At 46.4% G+C, this 27,753-nt stretch overlaps 1 protein-coding gene and 1 long non-coding RNA gene across 3 annotated transcripts in view; both read left to right on the forward strand.

The window, feature by feature from the left end:
• Positions 1-447: 447 nt before the first annotated feature.
• Positions 448-27,753, forward strand: part of TNFRSF11A (TNF receptor superfamily member 11a) — a 59,862-nt gene continuing 32,556 nt past the window's right edge. Inside the window, exons 1-3 of one of the 2 annotated variants that reach the window (XM_032293677.1) lie at positions 448-559; positions 23,453-23,534; positions 25,055-25,180. In XM_032293677.1, coding sequence (XP_032149568.1) covers positions 485-559; positions 23,453-23,534; positions 25,055-25,180 — 283 coding nt within the window. In that variant the 5' untranslated portion in view covers positions 448-484. Of the gene's footprint in view, positions 560-23,366; positions 23,579-25,054; positions 25,181-27,753 lie in introns of those variants that run through there. The other variant, XM_032293678.1, reaches the window with a different exon arrangement.
• LOC116561756 lies at positions 16,736-20,167 on the forward strand. The gene is made up of 2 exons (XR_004273591.1): positions 16,736-17,297; positions 19,097-20,167. It is a non-coding gene; the product is annotated as an uncharacterized LOC116561756 (long non-coding RNA).

Consider the following 27,753-nt stretch of genomic DNA (forward strand, 5'->3'; position numbering starts at 1 on the left):
TTCCCGTTCTTCCTTGACTGTGGCGCATCCACCTTCGGAAGGCCAGGCCTGGAAGGGTGGGCGCGGGGCCGGAGCAGGGACACCCTTTCCTTCCCGGGAGGCGGGGCCCGCAGGTCTGGGGTGCGGCAAGGCAGGGGCCAGTGCGGCGAAGGGCAACCCAGGGCGGGTCTCGGACCAACCTGTCCGCCGCCTGAACACCCAGACCAGGGCGGGGACAGGACTAAGGAGGCACCAGGCGCGGCGAACACCCCCTGGGGACCCTCCCGGACCGGGGGCCCCGCGTCCCGCCGCGCACCCGGGGAGCTCGGGCACCACCTGGCGGGCATGGCCCGGCCCGGCCCGGCCGGAGGGGGGCGCAGGAGGGCGGCGCGGGGGCAGGTGCGGGGCGGGGCGCGGGGGCGGGACCACCCAGGCCCACGACAGGCGCGCCCGCCGGGCCACAGAGGCCGCAGAGGCCGCGGCGCCCGCCAGCCTGCCCCGCGCCATGGCCCCGCGTGCCCGGAGGCGCCGCCCGCTACCCGCGCTGCTGCTGCTCTGCGCGCTGCTCGCCCGACTGCAGGTAAGGAGCGCCGGCGCCCGCCCGGCCCCGCGACCCGACGCCTCCTCAGGAGCCCAGGGAAGGGCCGGGGCCGGTGGCATCCTGGCTCCTCCGCCTTCCGAGAGGAGCAGGGGCTTTGGGGAGCGGAGGCCGTGGGCAGCTGGGGAGGCGCTTTCAGAGTTGGACGGCTGAGGGCGGGAAAGGGCAAGCGGAAGAAAACTGGGGCGCAGAAGGAGCAGATTGGCGGGACCCCAACACCCGACACGGGTTCTTCCAAAAGCCCCCTTAGCCGCAGGCTTGGATACTGTCATTTTCTCCAAAGGCTTCTTGAGCACCTACTAAGCGCCTGCCCCGGGCGGTGCCTCGGGAGGCAGTGGCGTGGGGGCCGCACCTGCGGGAGATCACCATTCCCGATAAAATTTCTCCCAGGTGGCCTCCGCCCCAAACTTCCATCCAGAAAGAGACCCGATTCCCTCCGTCCCTGAACTACGGGCTTGCCTTTGCCCTCCCTGAGTGCCTTCGGGGACACCCAGTGCCCGCTGGCCTGGAGGCTGCGCGCGCGCTCCGGGGATGCTGGACTTGCCCCTCGCAGACCCGAGTGGCTCCCGGTCCTCTGGGAACAGATTTCTCAGCACAGTTAGCGAGCGAATGCAGCCAGCCACGGACTTTGCCTCCCGGAGGAGGGCCGCCTCGGGCAGCACACCCAGCACAACAAACGCTTTAAAAGTCGTTGACACGAACTTGAAAGCTCTCAGAGGGAAGGGCGAGAGGTGGTTTTCTTGGTTCCCACAGGGTCAGATTTCCCCTGTGTTAACACTGGCTTAGGCTGCCGCCGTCACTCCGCAGCCGGGCACGGGACCCGGAGAGGCGTGTGGAGGAGCGCTTGGAGAACCGTGTTTGGGGTGAGAAGACACGGGAAAAGCCTTAACAGAAATAATGGGGATGCGTTGAAGGCTGAAGCAAAAGATCCTAAGGAAGATTCATTCCCAATTGTATGGGTCTCTCAGTATGGCTGAGGAAAACGAAGGCGGAAAGATCTAATGGATTTTTTTTTTCATTTTAAGCACTTCAGATGTTGCTTAATTAAGTGTTCGACAGGTTGAACAGGGTGCTACCTTATTTGAACTAAAGGACCAGGGTTTCAGCAAACAGCTAGCCACCTAAGAAAAACCTGCCTGATCACGCAGTTGCAAAATGATCTCTCACCGCTGTTGCAAGATGACATACATACACATGTGCATAAAAGGCATTCGGTTCTGAAATGAGCAACACATGTCATTAAATGAGTTTATTTTTCAGGGAGACCTTTCAACAAGTGCTATTTCTCTTCTTTTTCCCTTTAAGCCCCTTTCATTATGCATGTTTAAAATTCTATCTAAACTTTTGCATTGGTCAGTTTCAATTCTAGGGGAGGGAACCTTCTAGGAACCTTCTGAATTCCTTGGCTGGGCTACGAATTCAATTGACATAAGGCAGATTAACAGGAGAAAAACTGTACTTAATTACATACATAGGCACAAGACTCCTACAAAATAAGAAACCTGAGGAAGAGTCAGAGGATTGAAGCTCATTATAGCATCCATAGGGGCTTCTGCAGGGTGCGGCACACAGGTTATGGGAGGGCTTTGGGAGGAAGTAGACGGTGAATAAAGGACATCTTGTCAGGCACATACAAAGTTCTCAGGCAATAAAAATGGTCTCTGAGCAGTGCTTGGGAGAATAGGTGAGAGTCTGGGCTGATGTCAACCTGCAGTCTCTTCCCTGTAATCTGAGTGAATCTTCTCTGGGTGAAAAGATTCTCACGGAGGAGACTGGAGACATTGGAGTTCCTTTTGGTGGCTCTTAATTTGGGCAGAATTCAGAGAGACCCCTGCCAGTGGTCACTGCCATGTGCCCTCAGTTCAAAATAATAAGCATACCATAGTGGCGTATTTTGGGGTGACATTTCCTGAACTGCTTCACAATCAAGTGACATTGGGATGCCTTTCTGCTTATTTTACTTGGTGCCCAACCTTCCTAGTAGAAATGTGTTTTCTCTGAAAGGTGAGACGAGATGCAGCCTTAAAAGAATATCTCCCAGGAATACTGTGGTTCCAAGCACTGTCTGTATTCAGTGACTGCTTCTTTGGCCAGCCTATTCTCTGGCTCAAAATTTAGGAATGGCATTGACAACTCATGGATGATGTTAGCCATCAAACACTGGGCAAGACTTCAGGAACTGTTCGGCAGGGAAGTTGGCATAAATGACTTCCAGAAAGTGCCATATCTGTAGGTGTTGTATTTAGTTCCATTTATATTATATTAAATAGATTTAAACTTACCTGAACGGCTGTAAGTTTTGCCCTTTAAAACATATCTATGATTATACCTCTGCCTGCTTGTGTTTGTGAGGGAATTCATTTTCAGATAGAAGGAAACTATTTGCCTACAGATAAAGACATTTTGAATTTTTATGTTGCTAGTCCTGCTGTTTATTCCAAGTAACCAAATACAGTTGCACCCTGTTTTCTTGAAGGTAATGGATTGTACATGGCCATGTTTATCTGGGGTTATAAGATGCAAGAGCAGGTGCGTGCAAATGCAGGGCAACAGATGGTGTAAAACACTGAGCTAGTGAGGACCAAGGGGAAGGCGCATGGGTCACAGTCTAGTGGAGAGGGCAAGACGGGCAAAGCTGTGATAAAAAAGCAGCATATGATAAGAAAGTACAAACGGTGGCAGAGGGAGGGAGGGAAGCGCATTGGAGGACTCCATATGGACTTCGGGAAGAAGAGGTTTCCCAAGTGGTCTTTGAAGGATGGGTGGGAAACCAGAGGTCAGAGAAGAAATGATTCTAAGAGGTGTAAGAAAGCCCCCTGTGTTGGGAGGATGGGGCGAGTGGGTTTGACCCAAAGAAACCTTTAAAAAAAAAAAAAAAAAAAAAAAAAAAACAACATATTTTTATGACCTTACAGATAGCACAAAGCACCTAATTCAGGAAACCCCACCAAACAAACTGGGCATTGAACTTTTATTGTTTTGAGATAACTCTTGGATGGCCCTTACTGAGGTGGTAAAGTCGACTAATCAGAAACAGGCCACAGTGACCTGGAGAGGCTGGCGGGGAGACCCGTCCGAGGAAATCCCCTAGGGTGCGGCCCTGGGTCGTCGGGTGGGTGGGTGCTCTGTGCCACCTTTCCTCCTGCCCCCCCATCCCATCCAAGAGGGGAAACTTGGATAGATGCAGTAGTGCCTTGTTTGGAGAGCACAGACACAGATCTGAGGGCTTTCAGTTCATTCTGCTGATAAATATTTCAAATGCCTCCCCTGTTATTTCCTTTCTACCACTTCCCCCAAAAATGGCAAACCTGTAATATGAACATATTCTCTGTGTTGATAAGGAAATAGGGGCTTGCTTTTTCAGCTATCTACCAGAACTTCTCACACCAGGAAAACTGAAACAATAAAAATGTGCCTTTGAAGGTCGGTAAATCAGTGTTTTATGAGAACAGGGAAAGGGGAGTTCCAAACCAGGGCCTCCTCTGTGAAGAGTGTTGTTTTAAGAAGGTGTAGGGTGGACTTCATCTGCCGTGTCATAAAATTTCCCCCATTGTATTTTCCTATTTTTTAAGTGCATGAAAAAAAAAATAGTGTTTTTCCCACACGCTGTATCCAGTGGTCTCCAGGAATGTTGTCTAGGCCATTTGTTGGTTTTTGGGGTTTTTTGGCTGATGGTCCTCAATTGTCTAGGTGGTTCACTCCCTTGGGCATCCGCCTCCTGGCCAGGTGGCCCATGGCCTGTCTGCTGCCTCCTCACAGCATCCTGGCCTTAGTTCACAGGGAAGCACCCCTGCCTCTGAGCACACCGGCTGCTAACTCCAGCTCAGTGCACCCCAGGACTGGCAGGTGGCGTTTCCTCCGAGCACCCTTTCGTGCCCTACCTGGATTGTGGGAAGGCCTTTCTGTGTGTTTCCCGCTAGTTGCAGTGTGTAGGCTTTTTATGGTGTCCACTGCTGGCAACACAGTTTAAGTTGAGCTCACCCTTTCTGCCCCAAAGCATTGAGCTTGAGAGAACCAACAAGGAGCAGTGGGTTTCAGCAAAATAGCCTTGGTCTTTCTGAAGTTCTTAATGAACTTTTGAGGTTTAAAACCGAGTGGGCGGCGAGCAAGATTACGCACAGCCCCATGTCTTTTGTCCTGATTCTGAGAGACGCTCCGTTTCCTGCCAGTGAGACCAACCTGGCAGCGCTCCCCGGGCAGGCTGCCTGTCTGCCTGGGTCACCAGTAGCTCCTTGTCAGAGGGCTGGCTGGCGCAGCAGTGGCTGCTGTTCTCACTGCACCGTGTTCCCGTTGCAGTGTGCTCTCACACCAAGAAGCCCAGAGCAGCCCCAGTCAGCAGCAGGAGGTACATTCCTCAGGGCCTTGTGATGATAACTTTCTATGCGTATTTGCTTCATAAGCCACCGTGGACTTTCAGCCTTTGAGTGCTTTGGGTCACTGCAAGCAGGGCAGAGCATTCAATAATGAGTAAATAAACTGAATCTATGCTCAATGCATTCAGTGACTGCAACAAATGGAATGCCTAAAACCTGTAGCACACTCGGCAACAGGCTAAGGATGCAGAGAGCAAGGGCCACAGCTCCTGTCTTCAGGAGATTTGTAATCCAGGCGTGTGCAGACAATGACCAGACATCAGGTTCCGGTGTTCTGGGGAGGGTTTTCAACTTGTGGGCACACACGTCAAGGGATGCCTTCACCTGCGAGTGTCGGGAGGACTTCCAATCCTCCCTCTGTGGTTGCCTGTGTCTAAAGCCCTGCAGGCAGCGTGAGAGAGTGGCTCTCAGGAGGTTCCAGAATGACCAGTGCTTTGACTGGTGGGAGAACAGCAGGGACTCACCTCAGAGTGGAGTGTTTGCAGGACCTGAAGGAAGGACAGGGGTGTGGGGAGAGAGAAAGGCAAAAGCCAGCACTCCAAGGCTATAGGTACAAGAAAATAGTTCAGATTTAATCTTGCTTAACTGTGCGCCGGGGAGGCCCATGATCAGTTTTGTGTGTTATGGGAAACGTGTCTGGAGGTGGGCCAGGGGGACCAGGAAAGAGCCCTGTCTTGGTTCAGGAAAGGGCCTGAGTGAGGTCAGGGCAATGGCAAGAGAAGGAAAAGGTGAGTACAGGGGCAATTGCAGAGCCAGCGGGGCTGTGCAGGGGCCGAATGAGCAGGGGCAAAGGACGGATGTGGATAGTTATTTAAAAAAAAAAAAAAAAGACCTGGCAGGCTGGTTTGAGTGCAGTGGTATTTACAACTAGTGTGATCACAACCAGTTAACAGATTTCTTTCTTTTTCTTTTTTTTTTTTTTTTTTGTTGTCGTTGAAAGGGTGTCTTGTTCTATAATCAGGCTGGAGTGCAGTGGTGTGATCTCAGCTCACTGCAGCCTCCACGTCCCGGGTTCAAGCGATTCTCCTGCCTCAGCCTCCTGAGTAGCTGGGACTACAGGCATGCGCCACCACATCCAGCTAGTTTTTGTGTTTTTAGTAGAGACAGGGTTTCACCATGTTGGCCAGTCTGGTCTCAATCTCTTGACCTCGTGATCTACCCGGCTCGGCCTCCCAAAGTGCTGGGATTCCAGGCCTGAGCACCGCACCCAGCTAACAGATTTCTTTGTTCCTCTTCCCACTGCTTCACTTAACTGGTAAAAAAAAAAAATAAAACAAAAAAGACATGGCAGATGTCAGGAAAAAATAGCCGGCCGTTTGGATTACATTTTCCCCTTTATTAAGGAAATTGCTGCCTTGGTGCAAATTGAAATGTCGTTTGAGATTCCAGTGAAGAAGTGTTGTCGTTGTCACTTTTTTCCCCAAACAAAAAAGGATTAAGTTTAGGCTCTTGAATCTCGCCTTTTTTGGGTTATTTTATTGAGAGGCAGAGACAGAGTTCCTGCTAAAAGCCCCATGGCATTGGGCTCTGCAGGAAATTTGCAAGCTCTGGAATCTAGAGAGCCATTTCCGGACCTAGAGATGTCTTGGAATGAGAAGGTCGTAGAGACAGAGCTCTTAACTCACGTTGAGGAGCGATAAACAGCCAGTGATCCCCAGAGAGTCGCATCAGAGCAGAAGCAGGTGTGACCTGGCCTGTGGTCTTCCCACACTGGCCTCAAAGATGTCACCTGACCCCAAAAGAAGCAGTGTTTATGTTGGACCAGTAGCTGCACAAAAACTGTCTGTTTGCATGAAACACGTTTTCCTGGCACTTTGCCCTTGCCTAAGATGAGTGTTTCCTTTCCTCTGTGTCCAGCGCCTCTTAGACTTCCCCATACCCCCAAAAAATCCTAACCCAGCAGGTGACACGGAGCCCCGTCTGGCACCAGCAAAGTGACAGAGCTGCCAGATTTCCAAGTCCCAGGAAGACCTGACTGCAAAAACCACCCTTTTAGTTCATCATAGTAATAATAACTTATTACATTTCCTGTTCAGAGTATTGAGAGTACAAGAACCACTTCCTCAAGCTCTCAGAAATTTGAAGACTTTCCATTAAAAATGAGGAAGAAGAACTCTGTTTAGCTCTTGGTGAATGTGACGGCTGAACTGGGCACATGGGGAAAGGCTGTGTGGCATTGCCAGAAATCCTGCTAGCACCACTGTGTTGGCGGGTTTGGGGTTTGCATCTCATCCCACAGATGGGAAATGAACCACTTCCCTAAAGTATGGACTTTAAAAAAATATGTATTACTTATCTAACGTAGTGAGCACCTAACTGAATAGCGTATCACTTGGTAGCACAAACAGCTGGCAAACTCATGGCCAGTAAAAGAGACTTTTAAAAGCCCCTATCTTCTCTCAACTTCATAGTCAGATACACAAGCAGGATCACATCCTAACACTTTCATGGTAATTGAGAATCTATTCCATTTTTAAAGCTTAGTAGAGATTATTCATTTCCGCCCTTGCTAACCTGTTTCCCTGTTGAATAACTCCTAATGTCAGAACTTCCCTCTAACAGCCCTGAGTCTAACATGTCACAATTTGACCCCATTTCCTCAAATTTGTTCTTGAATGGGATAAAGACCAGTTGGTCAATGTCTTCTTTATTTTAATATTTCTATTGTTGGCTTGTTAGCCCACAGCTTCCCCTTCCCCGGGGTTATTCATTCTAGTTCCTTTAACCTCTTTGTAAGCTTTTTTTTTTCTTTTTAATTCAATTAGATACTTATTTTGTATTTACTAGCAAAAAAACCAACAACCCCAAACCAAACAAAAACGTACCAGGTATTTTGGGAACATCAGACTTAGGATGTTGCTGCCTCTGACCTCAGAGAGCCTGAGATCTGATGGGGAAGGTCAGATGTGCGGTTCTCATTGCGTTGAAGCCCCACAAGACAAACACGGGAGATCCTCCAGGACGCAGGTGTGGAAAGGATGACTTCTGAGTGGATAATCAAGCGGGAGGTGCTTGGTCTGGTCCTGGAAGGATGGGTGTAATTTTGAGAGGAAAAAAGAGCTGAAGGGAGAAGGGCGAGGTGGTGACAAGCATGAGAAAATCATGGCCCACCCCAGTGTATGGGGCCCAGGGCTGGTGAGAGGGACCAGGGAAGGATAAAGCCAGCTGGGAGAGCCCTGGGGGTCTGGGTCACAAAGCGCATGTGAACAAACCTCCAGAACTGGGACTCTGCCCTGAAGCCAGGAGTCTCCAACTGTAGTGTCAGGGCCCTGCCTCAGTCTCACCTGGGAACTTGTTAGAAATGCACATTCTTAGGCCCCCCACCAACTCCTACTGAATCAGAAATGCAGGCCGAGCCAGCAGTCTGTGGCTTAACAACCTCTCAGGTGATTCTGACACAGGGTCAAGTTTCAGAACAGCTGCTAGAGACCGCGGGATTCCATGAAAAGGTTTGCACTCGGCTCTGACAATAGCACTCACAATATTATATGATTACTGTATTAAAAGTATTGGCGATTTGTCGAGCCTCTCCTGCGTACCAGGCATGTGCTTTATGTGGATCATGTCTGATGCTCACTCCACTTTGCTAGTAAGCTGAGAGAACTGAGGCACAGAGAAACTGATTAACTTGCCTGAGTTTGCACAGCTTATCAGTGGCAGAGCTGGAGCTCCTACCAGGTGGCCATTCCAGTGACTGTGGTCTTAACCTTTCAGGTAAATTGCTTTTACAGGCAACTCTGTGATGGGTAGGGAATGGAGAAAGAGATCTCCCAGAATGACAGGATAGAAAGTTTCTAGTATTTGGGGAGACCCTTGCAAATGCGTGCCCAGTCTGCATTTGTGGGAGTCTGTCTTGTCTGCTCAAGAATGCATTCACTGAGGGCTTTCTAGAACTATTCTATATATATGTATATATATATATATAATTTTTTTTTTTTTTTTGAGAAGAAATCTCACTCTGTCACCCGGGCTGGAATGCAATGGTGTCATCTCTGCTCACTGCAACCTCCACCTCCCATGTTCAAGCACTTCTCCCTGCCTCAACCTCTTGAATAGCTGGGATTACAGGTGGCTGTCACCACGCCTGGCTAATTTTTGTATTTTTAGTAGAGATAGGGTTTCGACATGTTGACCATGCTGGTCTCGAACTCCTGACCTCAGGTGATACGTCCACCTTGACCTCTCTAAGTGCTGGGATTACAGGCATGAACCACCGCGCCTGACCTCTAGAATTATTCTTAAGCAGAAATGACAATGCTGTGTCTATAAGGCTGATCCAGATAAAAGACAGGCACTCTGGGCACCCTTGGCACAGGGTCCACGTGGCAGTTGATCCCTGACTCAGGAGGAAAAGAAGTGTATGTCTTGAATCATCACCACTTCCCGAAGCCGAGGCAGCACTGGCTCCACGATGCGCCTGCACCCCAGAGGTAGACTGTACTGTGCCACTGTGCTGCAGCCCCGGGTGCCCCGACTCAGAGGGTCGCGTCTCTCCCTGAGTGTTCATCCCACTCCTGCCACCTGCCAGGCTCCGTGTAGGGTGGGAGGAGGGAGAAGGATGGCCTCGGAGCCCCGGGGCAGCAGACGGTGATAGGTTAAACCTTTGCCTTCATAAGCTTTTGGAGGTAGGTAGTTATATTTTTAAAGATCCTTTATGTCTTAGTCTTACTATAATTACAGCTAATCTGGGGACTCTTCGTTGACGAGGCGGACCTGGGCTCCTCTTTTGACATGTCTCTACCATGGAATAAATCAAAATCATTTTCTATTACTAACATTTTTTGGATCCCTTAAAAGCCACTTTCTAAGTAGTAAGAAAAAAGCTCACGTAAGAAAGAGGGTCAGAACACACATGGCCTCTGGGTTACGGTCGGTCTCAAGCTTTTACTTGGACTGAGATCAGGTGACACTTGCTGGGTTTAGGAGGAGAATGACCACATGATGTTACTAATGCACAGTGGCCAGAAATCTAGCAACAGACCCCACACCTATGACAGTGGACTGTGAGATCGAGGGGGCAGTTAACTTCAGTGAAAACATAACTGGAATCTCTGTCTTAAACCTTAACCTATTAATTTCTATGGGTCACAAAGTTTAAAAGTGAAAAATTGCCCCTATCTAATGGGCTGAAATTTCTATGCTCCAGTTGGGTCCAGTTGGGGATCCCTGTGACTAGGCCACTGGGGTCCGATTTCTTTCTTTTTTTGGAGGGGGGGAGGGTCACCCAGGCTGGAGTACAGCCCTGCGATCTCAGCTCACTGCAACCTCGCTTCCTGGGTTCAAGCAGTTCTCCTGCCTCAGCTTCCTGAGTAGCTGCAACTACAGGTGCCAACCACGACATTCAGCTAATTTTTTTGTATTTTTAGTAGAGACAGGTTTTTTTTTTTTTTTTTTTTTTTTTTACCATATTGGCTAGGTGGGTCTTGAACTCCTCACCTCAGGTGGTGATTCACTTGCCTTGGCCCTCCAAAGCTCTGGGATTACAGGCGTGAGTCACCACGCCTGGCCTGGGGTCCGATTTCTATGTAAAAGTGCAAGTAACCAAAGTACCGGAATGTATAACCGGTCATCTTAACTGTGTGGGGCAGTCCTCATGGGTAAGGGGACTCAAAGCGGCGGGCGCCCGGTCCTCTGCACCCAAGGGGTGAGATCACGCAGAAGAGGCCTTGTGGGAGTCTCTCAGTTCCCTGGCATGAGTGACAGGCACAAAGAGGCTGAAGCAGCTGTGTTTTCTGTTAGGCAGCCCTATGTTCAGTCCTTATTAGAAAAGAGAGTTCCAGCCCAGAAAGAGATTGCTAATCTTGATTTTGCAATCCCCTTCCCCCAGGGTATCTGGGATTTTGTCCAAAACTAGTAGAGTCTTTCCAAGTGCATGCTTGGGAGTGTGAATTTGATTCAGAGCTAGTATGAAACTGTTATAGTCTTCTGTAAAGGGAAGTTACGAGGTTACAGTCGTCTTTTGGGAAAAATTATTCATTAATTTAGCAAGTATTTGAATATTTGCTACATGTCTAGCGCTGTTCCAATCTTCTTATCACCAGCCATCTCAGCAAGTTGATTAATCTCTCTTGGGAGGGTGCAGGAAGGGAAGGGAAGTCAGGTCTCCAAGCACAGTGCCTGGCACACAGTAGTTATTTCACTTGGGCCAGTTCTTCCTCTGCCCCCATTCATAAATAGATAAAAGGTGTCCAGGGATGGGAGAGGTGGTTCTCAGTGTCTGTTGTATAGTCAGAGATAACTATGCAGTGTTTGGGAATATGGGAAAGTCCTGGCTCTTGGTTTTTAGTAAAACCACTAGCCTTGCTCCCCAGAGACTAGCATTGACACGGCCTGGGAGCTTGTTAGGAATGCAGAGTCTCAGGCTCCATTCCAGACCCAGTGAATCAGAACCTGCATTTTCATAAGATTTTCAGGTGATTCTGTGCACACTGAAGAAGCACTGGATTTCACCCTGAGGGCTGGGCAGTGAAGGGAGGGAGTGCGGCAGGTAAGGAGAATACTTCCTCCTTCAGTCACCTTTGGGACTCCTGGCCTTAGCAGTTGGTGCGCCCCCAGCATGGAGGCAGAGCCTAGAAAGGCATGGCCTCCAGCGGACCAGTGCATTCTCAGAAGTGAGCACTGGCCTTGACCTCTCCTACAGAAGAGAAAGCAGTTCTTATCTGAAATGAATACAAAGTTCAAAAAAAAAAAAAAAATACCACAAGAATGATAATTTAAAAAGGCTTTCACAGTGGGAGAATAAAGGGACATTCACAGGAAATGGGAGTGCATCTGCATCATAACAGAAAGACAAGTCAAAGCCATCCTAATGACTGTGTTTAGGAAACAAACCTGCTTTGCCCTTGGATTCCAGGTAGTCCGAAGCTGCAGATATCTTCACTCTTTATCTCTCTGGAAGACAAACTTGCAATTAAGGTTTTGCAATGCAAGGTTGTTTCTTCGTTTTCCCTTGGGCCCTATGTTTTATTTTCAAGGAGCAGAGATAATAAATGCATTGTGAGGGGAGTCAGGCAGAGGGCTGAGTGAAATTCAACAGACCTTTGATGTGCGCCTGTCTGAGGCAGTGCTGTGCCCGCTGTTTCCTTTAAAAAGCACATTGGGAATCAAGGTCGGGAGGGTGAGAATGCTGATGGGCCCAATAGCAAGCAACTTTCAAGATGCTTTATAAAGTCAGTTGTTGAAAGTTTGCTAAATCAAAAACAGTGAATATGTCAGGACTTCTAATCACAGTTACCCTATATTTTTAAGGTTTTTTTTTTTTTTTTTTCAGTTTTAAACCACATTTTTTATTGGAGGGATAATTTGGTTTTTTTTTTTTTTTTTTTTTATTGCATTTTAGGAAGGTCTTTTTTTTTTTTTTTTTAAATCACACGTGACCTAAGTTAGATTTTTTTTCTTTGCATACTATATATTCCAAAAAAAGAACTTGTGGCAAAATGGTTAAGATGGCAAGTGTTTATGTGTATTTCATCACAATTGATAATATATATATATATATATATTTTAATCTCGTGACGAACGTGGTAATTCTTGCCTGCTAATGAAAATAGTATGAAGTGCTTAGTATTTAAACCTTTATGGGGTAATGGCAATGTCCAGTATGATCAATACCACACAATCCTGACAGGATGGGTATGAGTGTATATTAACTCACAGTTTGTATAAATTATGTAATCGGTTGTGTGACCTTATACCCTACCCACCTCACACTGTGCTTAGTCACACGGGCTGTCTTGCTGTTTCTCCAACAAGCTGTGCACGTCCCTCCAAGGACCTTTGCAAATGTGTCCACCTGCAGTCCTCCTCCTCCTGGCATGCGCTGTTCATTTGGCTCGTTTCCTGGCTTTAAACAGGCCTGCACTCAAAGGTCATCTTCTCAGGGAGGCTTCCTATAGTCATACCATCACCTTACATAGATGGTTTCATTTTTTTTGTGACAGTTGTTGCCACCAGATTTCATTATCTGTTTACTTATAGTCGTTCTTCCTCCCTGGACTGTCAGCCAGGACTCTCTCTGTTGAGTATCTATCCCCTGTATCCAGAGGATCTGACATTGTCTCTGGCACATAGTATGTGTTCACTTAATTGAGGAATAAATGAATGTGTATCTATTTTGTTGACTTTTAGGTTGCGAACTCAGTCAGTGTTGTCAGCAGCTAAATCAAATCCTGTGAAGAGATCTAGGCAAAATTAAATTACCCTATACAAATGGACAGAGGATTTGAACAGACATTTCTCCAAGGAAGATATACAAGCGGCCCATAAGCACAAGAAAATATGCTCCATATCACTGGTCATTTGGAAAATGCAAACTGGAATCACAAGGAGATACTACTTCACACATATCAGGATGGCCATTACTTTAAAACCAAAAACCAAACAAAACCAGAAAATAGCATGTGTTGTCGAAGATGTGCAGAACTCGGAACCCGCATGTGGTGCTGGTAGGAATGTACAGTGGTGCAGCCCCTGCAGAAAACGGTTGAGGGGCAAGTGTCTGGAAAAGCTAAACATGGAATCACTGTAGGGTTCCCAGGTCTAGGCCAAAAAGAACTGAAAACGGGGACTTAGATACTTGGGTGCCAGTGTTCATTGCAGGATTATTCACTGTAGCCAAAAGATAGAAGCAACCTAAGTGTCCATCAATTGATGACTGGATAAACAAAATGTAGTCTATACATGTGGTGGAACTTTATCCAGCCGTAAAAAGGAATGGCATTCCTGGTACATAACCAAATATGGATGAACCTTGGTGGCATTGGGCTAAGTGAAATTAGCCAGACACAAAGGGAAAAATATTGTATGGTTCCACTTATATGAGGTGTGTAGAATGGTCAGACTCAGAGACAGACAGTAGGAAGGTGGTTTCCAGGGGCTTGAAAGAGGGGAAATGGAGAGTTACTAGTCAACGGTTACAGAGATTCTATTTGGGGTGATGAGAATATTCTGGAAATAGATAGTAGCAATTGTTGCGCCATATTGTATATGTACTTGATGCCACTGAATTGTACAGTTAAAAATGGTTAAAATGGCAACTTTTATATCTATTTTACCACGATAAAAAATTTTAAATTACACCCAAGTTTTTTTTTTTTAAAAAAAGGCATTCGAAGGACAGGCATAAAAAGAGCCAAACCCAGTGTTTGGCAGCGGGAGGCATCCCAAAATGAGCTGCGTTCCTGGCCTCCTGCAGATTCGCCATCCAGAGTTGCCACTTTGCTGTCTACGCCTGCTCGCGCTGTTCGTCTCCATCTCCGTTTCCTCCGCGAGATCCTAGCCCGGGCTCTGTTCTTGTCTGAAACGAGTTTGCACTTTCTTGCGCTTTCTCATCCCAACAGTCTTTACAGTATGTTTCATGGTGCTGCTAAAAAAAGACCCTCCCTTTCTTCTACAACTCACTGACTAGCTGTCCTTTCCTGGAAGCCCCGAAGCAGCTCCCACCTTTTCCTTCTGGTCAGAACATACGTGCCCCGGCCCCCCAGGCTCTCCCCCTGCACCTGCTCGAGTCTCCCATTTGCTCTGTCCTCTCCCTCATCTCAAATCCTTCTGCCTCTGCCGGAAACCTCACCCTCTCCAGCGTGTGCATTTCCTCTTGCGAGCCCTTCCCCATTTCTGTTTCCCTGCCGCTCCCAAGCCAAGGAAGACATAGACACCAGTCTGCGTGTCTGCGTGTAGGGTCGTGTTTTCCCTCCTTCCTTGTCCACGATCAGGGAGGATCTTTCCAATGCATCAGTTCTGGGACTGCTGTGTGGGCTCTGAGTGGTCACAGTTCTCCTTCCTCTCTGTCTGTGGCTGTGTCCCCGTTTACTAAAAGGGCAGAGACAGGCTCTGCCTTCAGTCCTGCGGCAAGCCAGGACCTCATGCAGGTATGGGAGAGAGCTCAGCGAACATGCCTCTGACGGTGTGATGACAGCAGAACTTCGTAAGGAGATCGATACTTCCTACTGTTAAACTCTGACTACATCAAACTAATTCTTCTGGTGAAAAATCATTTTTTGAGATAAAGCTGAATGACTCAGGTAAAGGAATGACTGGCCTTGCTCTTACCCGATAATTAAATGAACTCATGGCCCCTTCTGCGGGGAACAGTATGTGTGTGGGGAGAGAACTGATTCGTATTTGTAATTTTCAGTGAGACCAGAAGGAGCTGACCAGCTGTGATGAGAGCCTTGAAGTTGGGAGTTTTGAATACTTTTTATCACTAGATACACATTCATAAAGTGCATTTTAGAATGTCCCAAATCCCTAGGCCCTGTGGTCCCAGCTATTCAGGGGGCTGGCATGGGAAGGTGGCTTGAACCCAGGAGGATCACTTGAGCCTGGGAAGATCACTTGAACCCAGGAGGCTGAGGCTACCGTGAGCAGTGATCACACCACTGCACTGTAGCCTGGGTGACAGAATGAGACCTGGTCTTAGAAAAAAGACCTAAATCTTTTATCAATCGTTTTGGTTTTTTCATTTTCAAAAAACACAATCTTGCTCTGTCACCCAGGCTGGAGTGCAGTTGTACAGTCACTGCCCACTGCAGCCTCAGCCTCCTGGGCTCAAACAGTCCTCCTGCCTCAGCCTCCTGAATAGCTGGGACCATTGGCACACACAATCACACCTGGAAAATTTTTCAAGTTTTATAGAAACAAGTGTCTCAAATTCCTGGGCTCAAGTAGTCCTCCCACTTCTGCCTCCAAAAATGCTGGGATTATAGGCGTGAACCACTATGCCAGGCTTTTTCAATTATAACATTGTTTGTGACAGTTATAATTTCTTCACGATCTTCTCCAATGAACTAGACCCATCTTTTCATTTTGTACAATTCACAAAATATGTGAGCCTAACTTTTGGCAGTAGGATTTTTTTTTTTTTTTCAAGAGCTATCTGTAAAACATTTCTTAGAAACGAATTCTATTTTAAACACTCAGGGCATTTTCTGTTAAACTCTGTGATTCTCTGTATCTACCTCTGTTATGACTTAGGCCACGTACCTGACTGGTGTCACTTAGGATCTCTAAGTTTTTAACGTGTTGCGTAGTTGACAGGTTTCCCAGGTAGGGTGAATACACCGATGGAGTGTGCCAGGTGAGCAGGGGCTCCTAAAACACCGCCCCTTTATCCTCCTTGTCACTTTATAACACTCTGTCCTCGTAGGTGCCTGTGCAATGTTGTTCTGAAGCTTGAAATGTGAAGCTCTGGTTTGTACAAAAGGAACATGTCTGATATTTTCTCTGTGAATCTGTAAGATTGAAATTCTGTCGAGCTTATTTAAAATGAGAGTGTCTAGAAGGGCACTAGCTCATAATTTGCTTAAATAAGTCCTAGTTAACAGAAATCACAGATATAATCTGGCAGAAGCTTTATCAGCAGACGGACTGAGTAAGCTGTCTGCCTTCACCCAAGTATGGCTCATGGAACTGACTGAACACCAGACAGAAAGCCACTGAAATGACTCGGACCACTCATTGCCAATTTCAGATTGATGCCACAAGTTTCCAATCCCTTGACAAAGGACTTCTTTTTGTGAAACCAAACATCCTTTTTTTTTTTTTGAGACAGAACTTCGCTCTTGTTGCCCAGGCTGGAGTGCAATGGCGTGATCTCGGCTCACCACAACCTCTGCCTCCCAGGTTCAAGCAATTCTCCTGCCCCAGCCTCCCAACTAGCTGCGATTACAGGCATGTGCCACCATGCCTGGCTAGTTTTGTGGGGTTTTTCTTTTGTTGTTTGTTTATTTTAGTAGAGACGGAGCTTCTCCATGTTGATCAGGCTGATCTCGAACTCCCAATCTCAGATGATCTGCTCACTTTAGCCTCCCAAAGTGCTGGGATTATAGGCATGAGCCACTGTGCCCAGCCCAAACATGCTTTTTAAAGCATGCATTTTTTTCCTAGTTGTCCTGCTAAAATACTCTGCTGTGCAGCTTTAGTTTGTCATAACCAGGTTAAAAGTGCACAAAGATGGTTTGTGTGGGAAAACTGTCAGGCTTTGACGATTTGTCTCTGGGTCCCCAGTTTATCTTTTCCATCCTTTGCCCCTTTCTAGTGACACCCTTTTCCTTCTCCCCCCTCGAGGAATGACTGGGTGGAAGTTATGTATACTTTTACTAATTGTACCCAGCTGTGCCCATTAATATCCCTCCTCTATTGAATGCAGACCACTGCACTGGAGCGTGATGCGATCACATCTCCATTTTTCCCAGCAGCCTACTAGAAAGGTCTTCAGCTTTGAATTGAGGAGGGAGAGCCCTCGTGTGTGTGGAGTATGGCCGTCTGCCCGTGCCACATCGTGTATGGGAATTCTCGCATCTGCCTTTCAGTGCAGCATGATGGGCACAGTTACTAGTACCATTGTACAGGTGAGGAGAATCAGGCTGAGAATGGTTTTTTGTTGTTGTTGTTGTTGTTGTTGTTGTTGTTGTTTTTTGTCTGGACATGTTAGAAACGTAGTCAGTTTTATTAAAGAAATAATAAGCATTCTTCTCTCGGGGTCAAACTGGAAGCCCAGTTTTGAGGGCTGCCCTGGGGAGAAAAATCCTCCTGCCTTAAGCCTATTCATCTCTTGGGGGCCGCCTGGCCAGGCCACTTCTTAACTCTCGTCACCAGCACTCCAGGTACCTTGTCCCTTCCTCCAACCTGAGTTCTCCTGGACCTTACCCCTGCTTTGCTAAAATTCCCATATTCAGACTGGGCACGGTTGCTCACACCTGTAATCCCAGCACTTTGGGAGGCTGAGGTGGGCAAATCTCTTGAGCCCAGGAGTTCAAGATCAGCCTGGATAACATGGTAAAACCCCATGCCTACCAAAAAATACAAAAATTAGCCCAGCATGGTGGTGGGCACCTGTGGTCCCAGCTACTCAGGAGGCTGAGGCAGGAGAATCTCTAGACCCTGGGAGGTCGAGGCTGCAGTGAGCTATGATCATACCACTGCACTCCAGCCTAGGTGACAGAGCGAGACTCTGTCTCAAAAAAAAAAAAAAATTCCTGTATTCTGTCATATCAGACTTTATTTTCGTTGTCATTTAATTTTTTCAATAGAAATCCACCCTACCTGGTATCTGGGTCTCACGTGATTCTGGCATTATTTCCACTCCTGGTTATGAGTGTTTTGCTGAGAATCACAATGCCGGGATGCTTTCCTTACATTCACAGATACAGGACTGTGCCATGATCAGGAATAGAAAGCTGGATAAGACAGAGATAAAATTAGCTGGAGAAAGCAGCTAAGGAAGGGGCAGACCAAGAACAACCGCCCAGAACGTCTGAATTCAAAGGGTCTATGTTTTGACTCTCTCATGGAAACACTTGTGACCACAAGAAACTGAGACCTCGCTGGCCCCCCAGCTCAGCTGTCTGAGAAAAAAGACATTCGAAGAAATGGACAAGAACCAGGAGCATTTGTTTGTAGGTTACGCGGATCTATTAATACTACCTTTTGTATGTTTGTTATTTACTTCTAAAACAAAATGCTTAGGGTAAGCCTGTCTTATTTAAAGATGCTTTCCTAGTGTTTTGGGCACACACTAGTAATTTATTTGTATCCTATTCTGGGTAGGATCAGTTTTGATAGTGACTTTCTTTAAGGATATTTTTTTCCGGGACAGCAGCCCTATTAAGTGAAGTGTTATTTTCACATTTAATAGTTTCTTTCTTAACAAAAACTGCATCTTTTGACTCAACTGTAACATTCAGAAATTTGATACCAGACTTACAGAAATTATAGCCAAATTCTGAAATATAGTCACGGACGATATTTTATAAAACAAAATCTATGGAAAATCCCTCATTTGTTCTTCTAGGTTACGTTCTTTTTGTCTCGATCTGACAAGAGTGGCCAAGCCTCTTTCTGCCTCGTTCGATGTCAGCATGAATTTTCAGTAGAGCAAGAAAGTAATTTTAGCATGCATAATGACTTGCACTACAATTGGGTTAACAGCATGGAAAATAAATATTTAAGTCAACCTTCCCTGCAGGATTCTAAATACGGATCCGCTCGTCTCTGTGGCTTCACTGGCAGAGATGTTATGTTTCTTCAGCTTATGGTTTTTCAGAATTAGACTCAACATGGCTTTGCTTAGGGAAGGAAATCCACATTGTTTTATAAAGGGATTTTTTTTAATTTCAAATTTATTATATCTCCCCCCTTCCTCCCAAAGCCTTGCACAGACTGTGGACATGGTTGTTCTAGAAGAGTCCATCAGCCGTTAAGATAAACACCAGCCTGTATGCCCTGAAACAAATGCGTAGAAGACACAAAAAGACACAAGAAAGTGAAGCAAGAGAAGTCAAATCATCTTGCTGTTTTAACTCATTTTTTTAGAGTTAGCGAGGAATTTGTAGGGGGAATTTGTATGTGCAGAGAATATTTGCTATAAACAGACTCTGATGTTCCTTATGAACTCAGATGAGTTCTGTCAGAAAACAGGTTAGTCGATATAGATTCTGTGGACCAAACAGAATATTTGTAGCTTATTGATTAAACTATACTCTATCAACACATGGCTGTTTTTCTAAACAAGACTTCTAAGAAGTCAAATTATATTCCCCAAAACACAAGAGCAACCTGATCCTAGCCAGCCTCCAAGGCAGCTGTGATGTAGAATTAGATCACAAATTCATTCTCCTTTTACCTCCAGAAGACTGGACCCCCCCAAAATGGCTGGTAACATGGGTTACCTATGGCTGGGAGAGAGCGGCATAGAGTTTTCTAAACAAGTTGTTGTTCGTTTTGAATTTTGTATCATGGACTATATTACATTCCCTATTCAATGAATAAACATTTTTAAAGTATTTCTGCTTTGTATACGTCATCAAAACAACTGGGATTCAAAAGCTTTGACTCTATCAATAGTCAACTAGAAAAATCTTAGTAAATAAAAGCCTGTACATCTCAACTCAGTCATCAAGGCTTTTCCTTGCTGCCTGTTTGGGAAAGAGAGGTGACTGTAAGTGGCTGACAAAATCACTCTATTAACTGAAGATCTGGAGCCTTATGCCCAAATTCCCCCATTCACTGGGAGATTCCTTAAGAACACTCAAGCAGGAACATGTTTTTATCAAATTGTTGCTTTACTACGGTTGCTACCAATAATAATAGCTACCACTTTGCAACCATGGGGAGCTTGGTCTTGGAGGATAGAGTCTGGCTGAAGTTCTGGGCAGGTGAAAGGGAAGGGCCAAAGCCCAGAAGGGCCACTGCCAAGAGGGTCTGGAGCCATCTTCAGGTTCTTGCCAGCTGCTGGCTGGCAGGGCAGTTAGTAGTGAAATAGTAGACATCAGAACCAGAATCCTGTAGGCAAAATGAGAAGTCAGACTGGGAGAGGCAGGGACACTCATTCATTCATGCACACAAAAAAATGACACTCAAGAGGATGAATGTGACAGGCCATCCAGGTAGAGGGAGACTGGTATATGGAAACAGATCCAGCACAGTCCACAGACGACAAGCATGTGGGACTCAGGACAGACGCGGGGGTCAGGAACAAGGTTAGAGCCAGCCTGGCCTGCAGCATTGAGGAACAAGTCAGTCAGTCCTCAGGTACCTGGCAAAGCAAGACAGGCTGGAGTCTCAGAAGCTGGATTTCCTGACAGTTACAAGCACTGGGCTGCAGGCACGGTCACCAGGCCATTCGTTGCTGGAACTGGGGCACGAGATTAGAACGAGACAGCACAGGGTGTGCTTTACAGGCTATATGAGGTCTGGGGAGGAAAAGGGTCTGCAAAGGGAGGGAAAGAACCTTGGAAGCAGAGAGCCAGGAAGCAAGAGGAAAAGGCACAATCAAAGCACGTTTTGTGTTTTGCATGCACCAGCAACCTAAAGGGTTTTCCAGATTTCTTTTACTTACCCGCAAACCGCATTTCCTTAAATATATGTACGTATGTGGCCTTTTAAGTTGTATGTATATTGCCATGTTGAAGGTTTGGAGGTATACTTCAAAGTATATCATGTAACTAGAGAACGAAGTAGGTTTCTGCTTAAGCTGACCCTAAATGAGATTAAAAGCATAATTTTCTGCTTCACCATAGCAATTTTCCCAGCACCAAAATTTCTGTTGCTGCTTAAAAGATCTGTAATCCTATCGCTCTGTCAAGTAGACGTGTCAGTTTTGGGGTGATGAAAATGTTCAGGAATTAGATAGCTGTGATGGTTGTTCAACCTTGCGAAAGTGCTAAAAACCACTGAACGGTAGGTATACTTTAAAAGGTTTAATTTCACAGTCCGGGAATTACACCTCAGTTTTTTTTTTGGGGAAAAAGGTATATTTAGGTTAAAAAGTCACAGTGAGATAGAAGCTTAGGAGAGAGAAATGGATTTTATATCTGTGAAAATCTATAAAGGTCAGGGCAACTGGTCATTTCTGGAAGGAGCGACTTCCTTGTTTCTTTGAAGAGGTGTAAAGCTCCTGGGTTACAGGCTAGGTGGGTCGAATGAATCACAGCCATCCCCATAAACATGGAGCGAATTGCCTACCATGTTCAGTCAGATACACTCAATAGGCAGGAGGGCTTGGAGCCCGGGACACAGCTGTGACATCTGACAGTGTCCCTAAGCGGCTATTTCAGGGGTATTCCATTTACCAAATTCCCCTAAAAAGTACCTTTCTATATGTGTAACCCAAAGTATGTGCTCATTTTACTGAGTCTGTGGCTGCCCCCTTAGGGGTTAGAAGCACTTAATGCCCTTTGTCATCTGAAATACAGCCCCACCTCATATTTACCCTGTTTGCCCTTGTCATCAGCATTGCAGCAGTGCTCACGAGTCCTTAGGCTCAGATGAATCCTGCTTTTTGACCCAGTTTGCGTGGCTGCGTGCAGTTTTACCACTTTGCCTCTTTCTTCTGTGCACATACATTACACACAGAGGGCGACAGAGAAGGGTGGCATCTAAAACAGAGAAAAACACATCAGAAGGGAGAGATGTGGTGGTTTCTTTTAAGCCATACTTCCTCATTCCACTGCGCTCCATGCAGTGTCCTAAGACTGTCACCCACTGAATACATGGGGAGCATCTGATGTGTGTTACCTGGTGTCCATGGGGAATGTTAGGTGGGCACAGGAAGCAAGTCCAAGTCAGCCTTCCTGGCATATATCACCCCAATAGCACACTGGGACCTTCTCATGGACCTCAGCCTCCTCATAAGCCTTTGCTGATCAGGGCGAGGTCAAAGAGGTCCATGATGGCTTTGCGTCCCCCACACCCACTCAGCTAGCCTGGGCTTTCCTGGGTTTGGTGCTTTCTTTATAAACCTGCCTTCTTCTTTAATGGAGGTGTTTTGAGGATGCATGGCTTCTTCCAACCCAGGTTATCTCTGCGCCCTCCATCCGAGCACTTTCACGTGCAGATGAAGCCCTCCCCAGACTGCCTTTGTGACACTGGGCTCCAGCTGGACTGAAGGTCTCTTATTACCCCCAAGAGCTGCTTCAGGCCTCATTGCCCCTGTTTCAACTGTTCCTGTTGTCCAAAGTCTTCCTACATCCTCCCGCTACCTCCCCCTGAAGTTTCTGTTTCCTGATCTGGCTGGTTTCTGTGTGTCCCGGAAGGCTGATCACTTACCACCTCCCTTGGGAAGCCTTCCTGGGCGGCTTCTGCTTCCTTCCTACTTCTGCTGAGGTAGGGCCCATCTGCCTCCCTGGGAGCACCTAGCCTGGTTTGTGTTTTCATTCCACTCTAAGCCCCTTGAGGGGAAGGTTTGGTTCTCTGTATTCCAGGACGCAGCAGAGAACTTGCATGAATTGCAAGTGTGGCATGCATACCTGGATGTCTATTCAGCTAAGCCCGGCTCTCCAGTTTCTAACATGACTGCTTGTCAACAGGAGTGTTTGTTATTTTTTTCTCACACCAAGAATGCTGATGAGGAAAAGAGTTTTTCTGTGGCAAACTGATAAGAATCTCTGGTTGATAGTAGGCGCCTGGGCTGCTTTGTTTTCTTTTGTTTTACTCAGATGGGCAGAGTCAGAAATTGGTTTTTGTCTTAGAATCATACCCTTTTGAACCAAATGGGAACCAGAGGCTGAGGAAGTTTAAACAGCTCCTGCAGTCCCTCAGGGAACAGGTAGGGAGGGCAGAGCCCAGGAAGCCTCTGCAACGCCTTGCTCTTCCTGCTTTTTAAAATTCTCTGCATGTTTAACACATTGAAAGGCAAGCAGATCAGTCTCGGTGGCTTAAGCCTATAATCCCAGCACTTTGGGAGGCTAAGGTGGGCAGATCATTAGAAGTCAGGAGTTTGAGACCAGCCTCTCCAACATAGTGAAACCCTGTCTCTACTAAAAATACAAAAATTAACTAGGTGTGGTGGCGGGCACCTGTAATCCCAGCTACTCAGGAGGCTGAGACGGGAGAATCAATTGACCTGGGAGGTGGAGGTTGCAGTGAGCCGAGATCACGCCACTGCACTCCAGCCTGGGCGACAGAGTGAGACTGTCTCACAAAAAAGGTAATCTGGTGATTCACTTTTTGTTTTATCCAGAAAGAGCTGTGTGCAGTCTCTGCCTGACCTCCGTGTTCTTTGCAGGTGGCTCTGCAGATCGCTCCTCCGTGTACCAGTGAGAGGCATTATGAGCGTCTGGGACGGTGCTGTAGCAAATGTGAACCAGGTACACCTGCTTCTGGGCCACCTTGCATTGTCCCTCAAAAGTGGGTGAGGCTTTCATTGTTATTTTTTCTGTCTGCCAGATGAAAAAAGAATTTGGACAGACTCTTTATGGTAGTGGCAGGTGGTAATGTCTGTCACTCTGAAGACAAAAATCTTTCTCTCAATAGAGAGAGATTTGAGGGGATTTTAAAATCCTTTAAAAAACCAAAAACAACTTCAAAAGCGGTTGCTTAATTTGTGCTGAAACACAATTTTCCAAAACACTATTTCTCGAGACGGCAAGGAGTTTTTAAAAACTAATATTTTAGCCCTTTATGATTCAAACTCTCAAAATGTGAAATGCAGCTCTTATTTAAAATTGTTTTCATAGAAATTTTATTTGGGAATAACCAAGCTGGAATTGTTGCTCCTAAAAATTGCCTAAACCCTTGTCGTACCTTTTTTCATAAACCTGTTGAGGAGCAGAAGGTGGACTGGCTGCCACCTACCCCAAGTTGTTCTGCCACAAATGTGACTAAGCCTTTCTTCAGCCCCAGTGAAATCCACAGTCCGCGCGGTCCACTCTCTCATCATTCAGGGTGGGGGTGGGGCGCAAAGGCGGGTTACCTTATAAAAAGATATTTGGGATATTTCAGCTACAAATATTTCTTGGATGTGCAGAACCAAGATCCAGTGATTTTCAAGTGTGTGTTGGATGGGGCGATGGGGCACGGCGTGACACTTGGTCAGACGAAGCCAACCATGAGCCAGTAGTGTGTGTAGAAGAAGTTAACAGGAAGTTACCTATCCAGATGGAAGGAAGAGGGGAGGGGGATGGGTAATGAAGCTCCTCTTGCCTACCCCTTATTCCCTGAGTGGGTTCCAGGGAATCTTTCGAGTTCTGCAGGGCCCAGTTTAGAATCATCATTTTATGCCTACTTTTTTTTTGATACAGCATCTAGCTCTGTCACCAGGCTGGAGTGCAGTAACACAATCTCGGCTCACTGCAACTTCCGTCTCCCGGGTTCAAGTGATTCTCCTGCCTCGGCCTCCAAGCTGGGACTATAGGCATGAGCCACCACACCCGGCTGATTTTTGCATTTTTAGTAGAGATGGGTTTCACCATGTTGGCCAGGTTGGTCTCTCAAACTCCTGGCCTCAGGTGATCTGCGCACCTCAGCCTCCCAAAATGCTGGGATTAACAGGCATGAGCTACCACGCCCTGCCCATCATTCTATTCCTTAGCAGACTGGGTGCAGAGGGTGGCTGGCTTTTTACTTAGAAGAATGAAGAGACTGCTGTGACCACAGGCTCAGCAGACCCAGGAGAGGTTATTTCAGCCAGCTGAGTGGCCTGAGGAGCCCAGGGTACTGCAGTCATTGTACAGCGTGGCCTCTTCTCCTGTGCCATGTCATCTTTGGGGGGCTTCCTGGGTGATTATTGGTCCTATAGATGGGTGCGATTTTTGTTGCTGTTTTGCTTTGTGTTGCTGTCATTGTTAGGTTTTTTAATGGTTGCATTTTTCCTCTTCGTTTTTTTAAGGGAAGTACATGTCTTCTAAATGCACTACTAACTCCGACAGTGTATGTCTGCCCTGTGGCCCAGATGAATACTTGGATACCTGGAATGAAGAAGATAAATGCTTGCTGCATAAAGTTTGTGATACAGGTAAGCCCATCGTGTCAGTGTGTCAGTGAGAAGTGTAGAAAACTAAGATCTCTTTCTATAGAAATATTTTTAGAGGCAGCCAATGGTGTTTCGTTTCAGCAACACGGAAATAAGTGACTACAGATCCCAAGAAAGATGCGTTTTAGATCCCCAAGGACTGTGCTAAAATTCTTCATTTAGAACATTTATTCTGGAATATACTTATGTTGCAGTTTAATCATGGGACACATCTTAGAGTTGACATAATGTTTCCATAATGTTCCCACCCATTTTGTGTGGTTTAATCCTCCCTGAAGCCCTGTAGGTAGCCATACTTACCCCTTTTAAAGATTGCAAAACTGAGATTCGGAAAGGTTGAGTAACGTCTCCAAGGTTAACACATATGAAGCAGGACTCAAAACCAGATCTACTCTTCACCTTTTTCCTAAACTATAAATATTTTATTAACACAGTTTGATCTTCTTAGCAGACTGCCTTAAGTTTTTTGCCTGGAAGAGTTTTTGTTTTGTTTTGTTTTTTGAGGTGGAGTCTTGCTCTGTCGCCCAGGCTGGACTTCAGTGGCATGATCTCAGCTCACTGCAACCTCCACCTCCTAGGTTCAAGCAATTCTCCTGCCTCAGCCTCCCAAATAGCTGGGACCACAGGTGCATGCCACAACGCCTGGCTAATTTGTATATTTTTTAGTAGAAACAGGGTTTCACCATGTTGGCCAGGATGGTCTCAATCTCCTGACCTCGTGATGTACCCACCTTGACCTCCCAAAGTGCTGGGATTACAGGCATGAGCCTGGCCTAGGAACCTTTTTTTTTTTTTTTAATTGTATTTTAGGTTCTGGGGTACATGTGCAGATCATGCAGGATTGTTGCATAGGTACATACATGGCAAGGTGGTTTGCTGCCTCCATCCTCCCCATCGCCTATATCTGGTATTTCTCCTCTCATTATCCCTCCCCACCCTCCTCACCCCTGCTGCCCCTCCCCTATTTCCCCCTTACTGACCGCAGTGTGTGATGCTCCCCTCCCTGTGTCCACGTGTTCTCATTGTTCAACACCCGCCTATGAGTGATAACATACGGTATTTGGCTTTCTGTTCTTGTGTCAGTTTGCTGAGAATGATGGTTTCCAGATTCATCCATGTCCCCATGAAGGATATGAACTCACCGTTCTTTATGGCTGTGTAGTATTCCATGATGTATATGTGCCACATTTTCTTTATCCAGTCTATCGATGATGGACATTTGGGTTGGTTCCAGGTCTTTGCTACTGTAAACAGTGCCGCAATGAACATACATGCGCATGTGTCTTTATAATAGAACAATTTATAATCCTTGGATATATACCCAGTAATAGGACTGCTGGGTCAAATGCTAGGAATGTTTTTTAAAGTATAGTTTATTCATGGGAATCAGGAGCAAAATATGTCTCTTAATCTCTTAAGAGACAGAGGTTCCTTTCTCTCTCTTCTCTCCTTTTTCTATTGAGCTTATTTGTTGAGGGAGCCATGATGTTAGTCCTGTGGAGATTCCACAGGCCGGATTTTGTTGGCTGCATTCCCTTGGTATCATTTAATGTATTCTTCTATCCCTTATGTATCTTTTTTTTTTTTTGAGATGGAGTCTCGTTCTGTCTGTTACCCAGGCTGGAATGCAGTGGCACAATCTCGGCTCACTGCAACCTCTGCCTCCTGTATTTAAGCTGTTCTCCTGTGTCAGCCTCCCCAGTAGCTGGGATTACAGGCACATACCATCACGCTCAGCTAATTTTTGTATTTTTAGTAGAGATGAAGTTTTGCCATGTTGACCAGGCTGGTCTCAAACTCCTGACCTCAAGTGATCCACCTGCCTCGGCCTCCCAAAGTGCTGGGATTACAGGCATGAGCCATGGTGCCAGCCTACAGTAACTGGTTGTAATGGTGCTCAGATCGTCACACTTCTATGAGGTGACCCGATGGGTTTTGATACAGCCCAGGCATCATGAAGAACTCTACTACTTCCATGCTTACCTTGAGTAATTCTGTCTTAAACTACAATCAGATGTTTCTCTAAGGATTCCTGATTGTTTTTAAAGGAACATTTTATTTAGTGACCTCAGTCTGGATTCTAGAGAAGACTCACTACTGCATTGACCTTTGTGTATAGGGGTTTTTCCCCCCAATGGACAGAATCAGATCATACGTGTTTCTTTAAACACCATATTTTTCTAATGTGCTGGAGACAGCTGGCAGATTTTGGCTGGAGAAGGTAACGTGGAAACTGCTGAGCAGAAGCATCTGATCAAATCTTTTTTATTTCCCACTGCTTAGTAATGACCTTGACTCACTACAGTCTCTTGGAAATAAAGATTCATTCTGTCTAATGCCAAAGTTGATTAAAGTAAAAAATGTGGTACATTACATACAATATTTTAAATTACGTCAAAATTTTTCATCACCACCCACCCAGGCTTACATTTCGATGGGATCCTAGGAGTATTTGGAATTTTCCAGAGAAGTGGCCTGTGTCTGTGGACACGTGTCTACATATTGGTCTTGATGTTGCAGAGCTGACTGGGGCCTTGGAAGGGTAGACACTGCAG

Source organism: Sapajus apella, unplaced genomic scaffold, assembly GCF_009761245.1.
Source record: "Sapajus apella isolate SASKATOON/1434 unplaced genomic scaffold, GSC_monkey_1.0 scaffold30, whole genome shotgun sequence".
NCBI classification, from domain to species: Eukaryota; Metazoa; Chordata; class Mammalia; order Primates; family Cebidae; genus Sapajus; species Sapajus apella.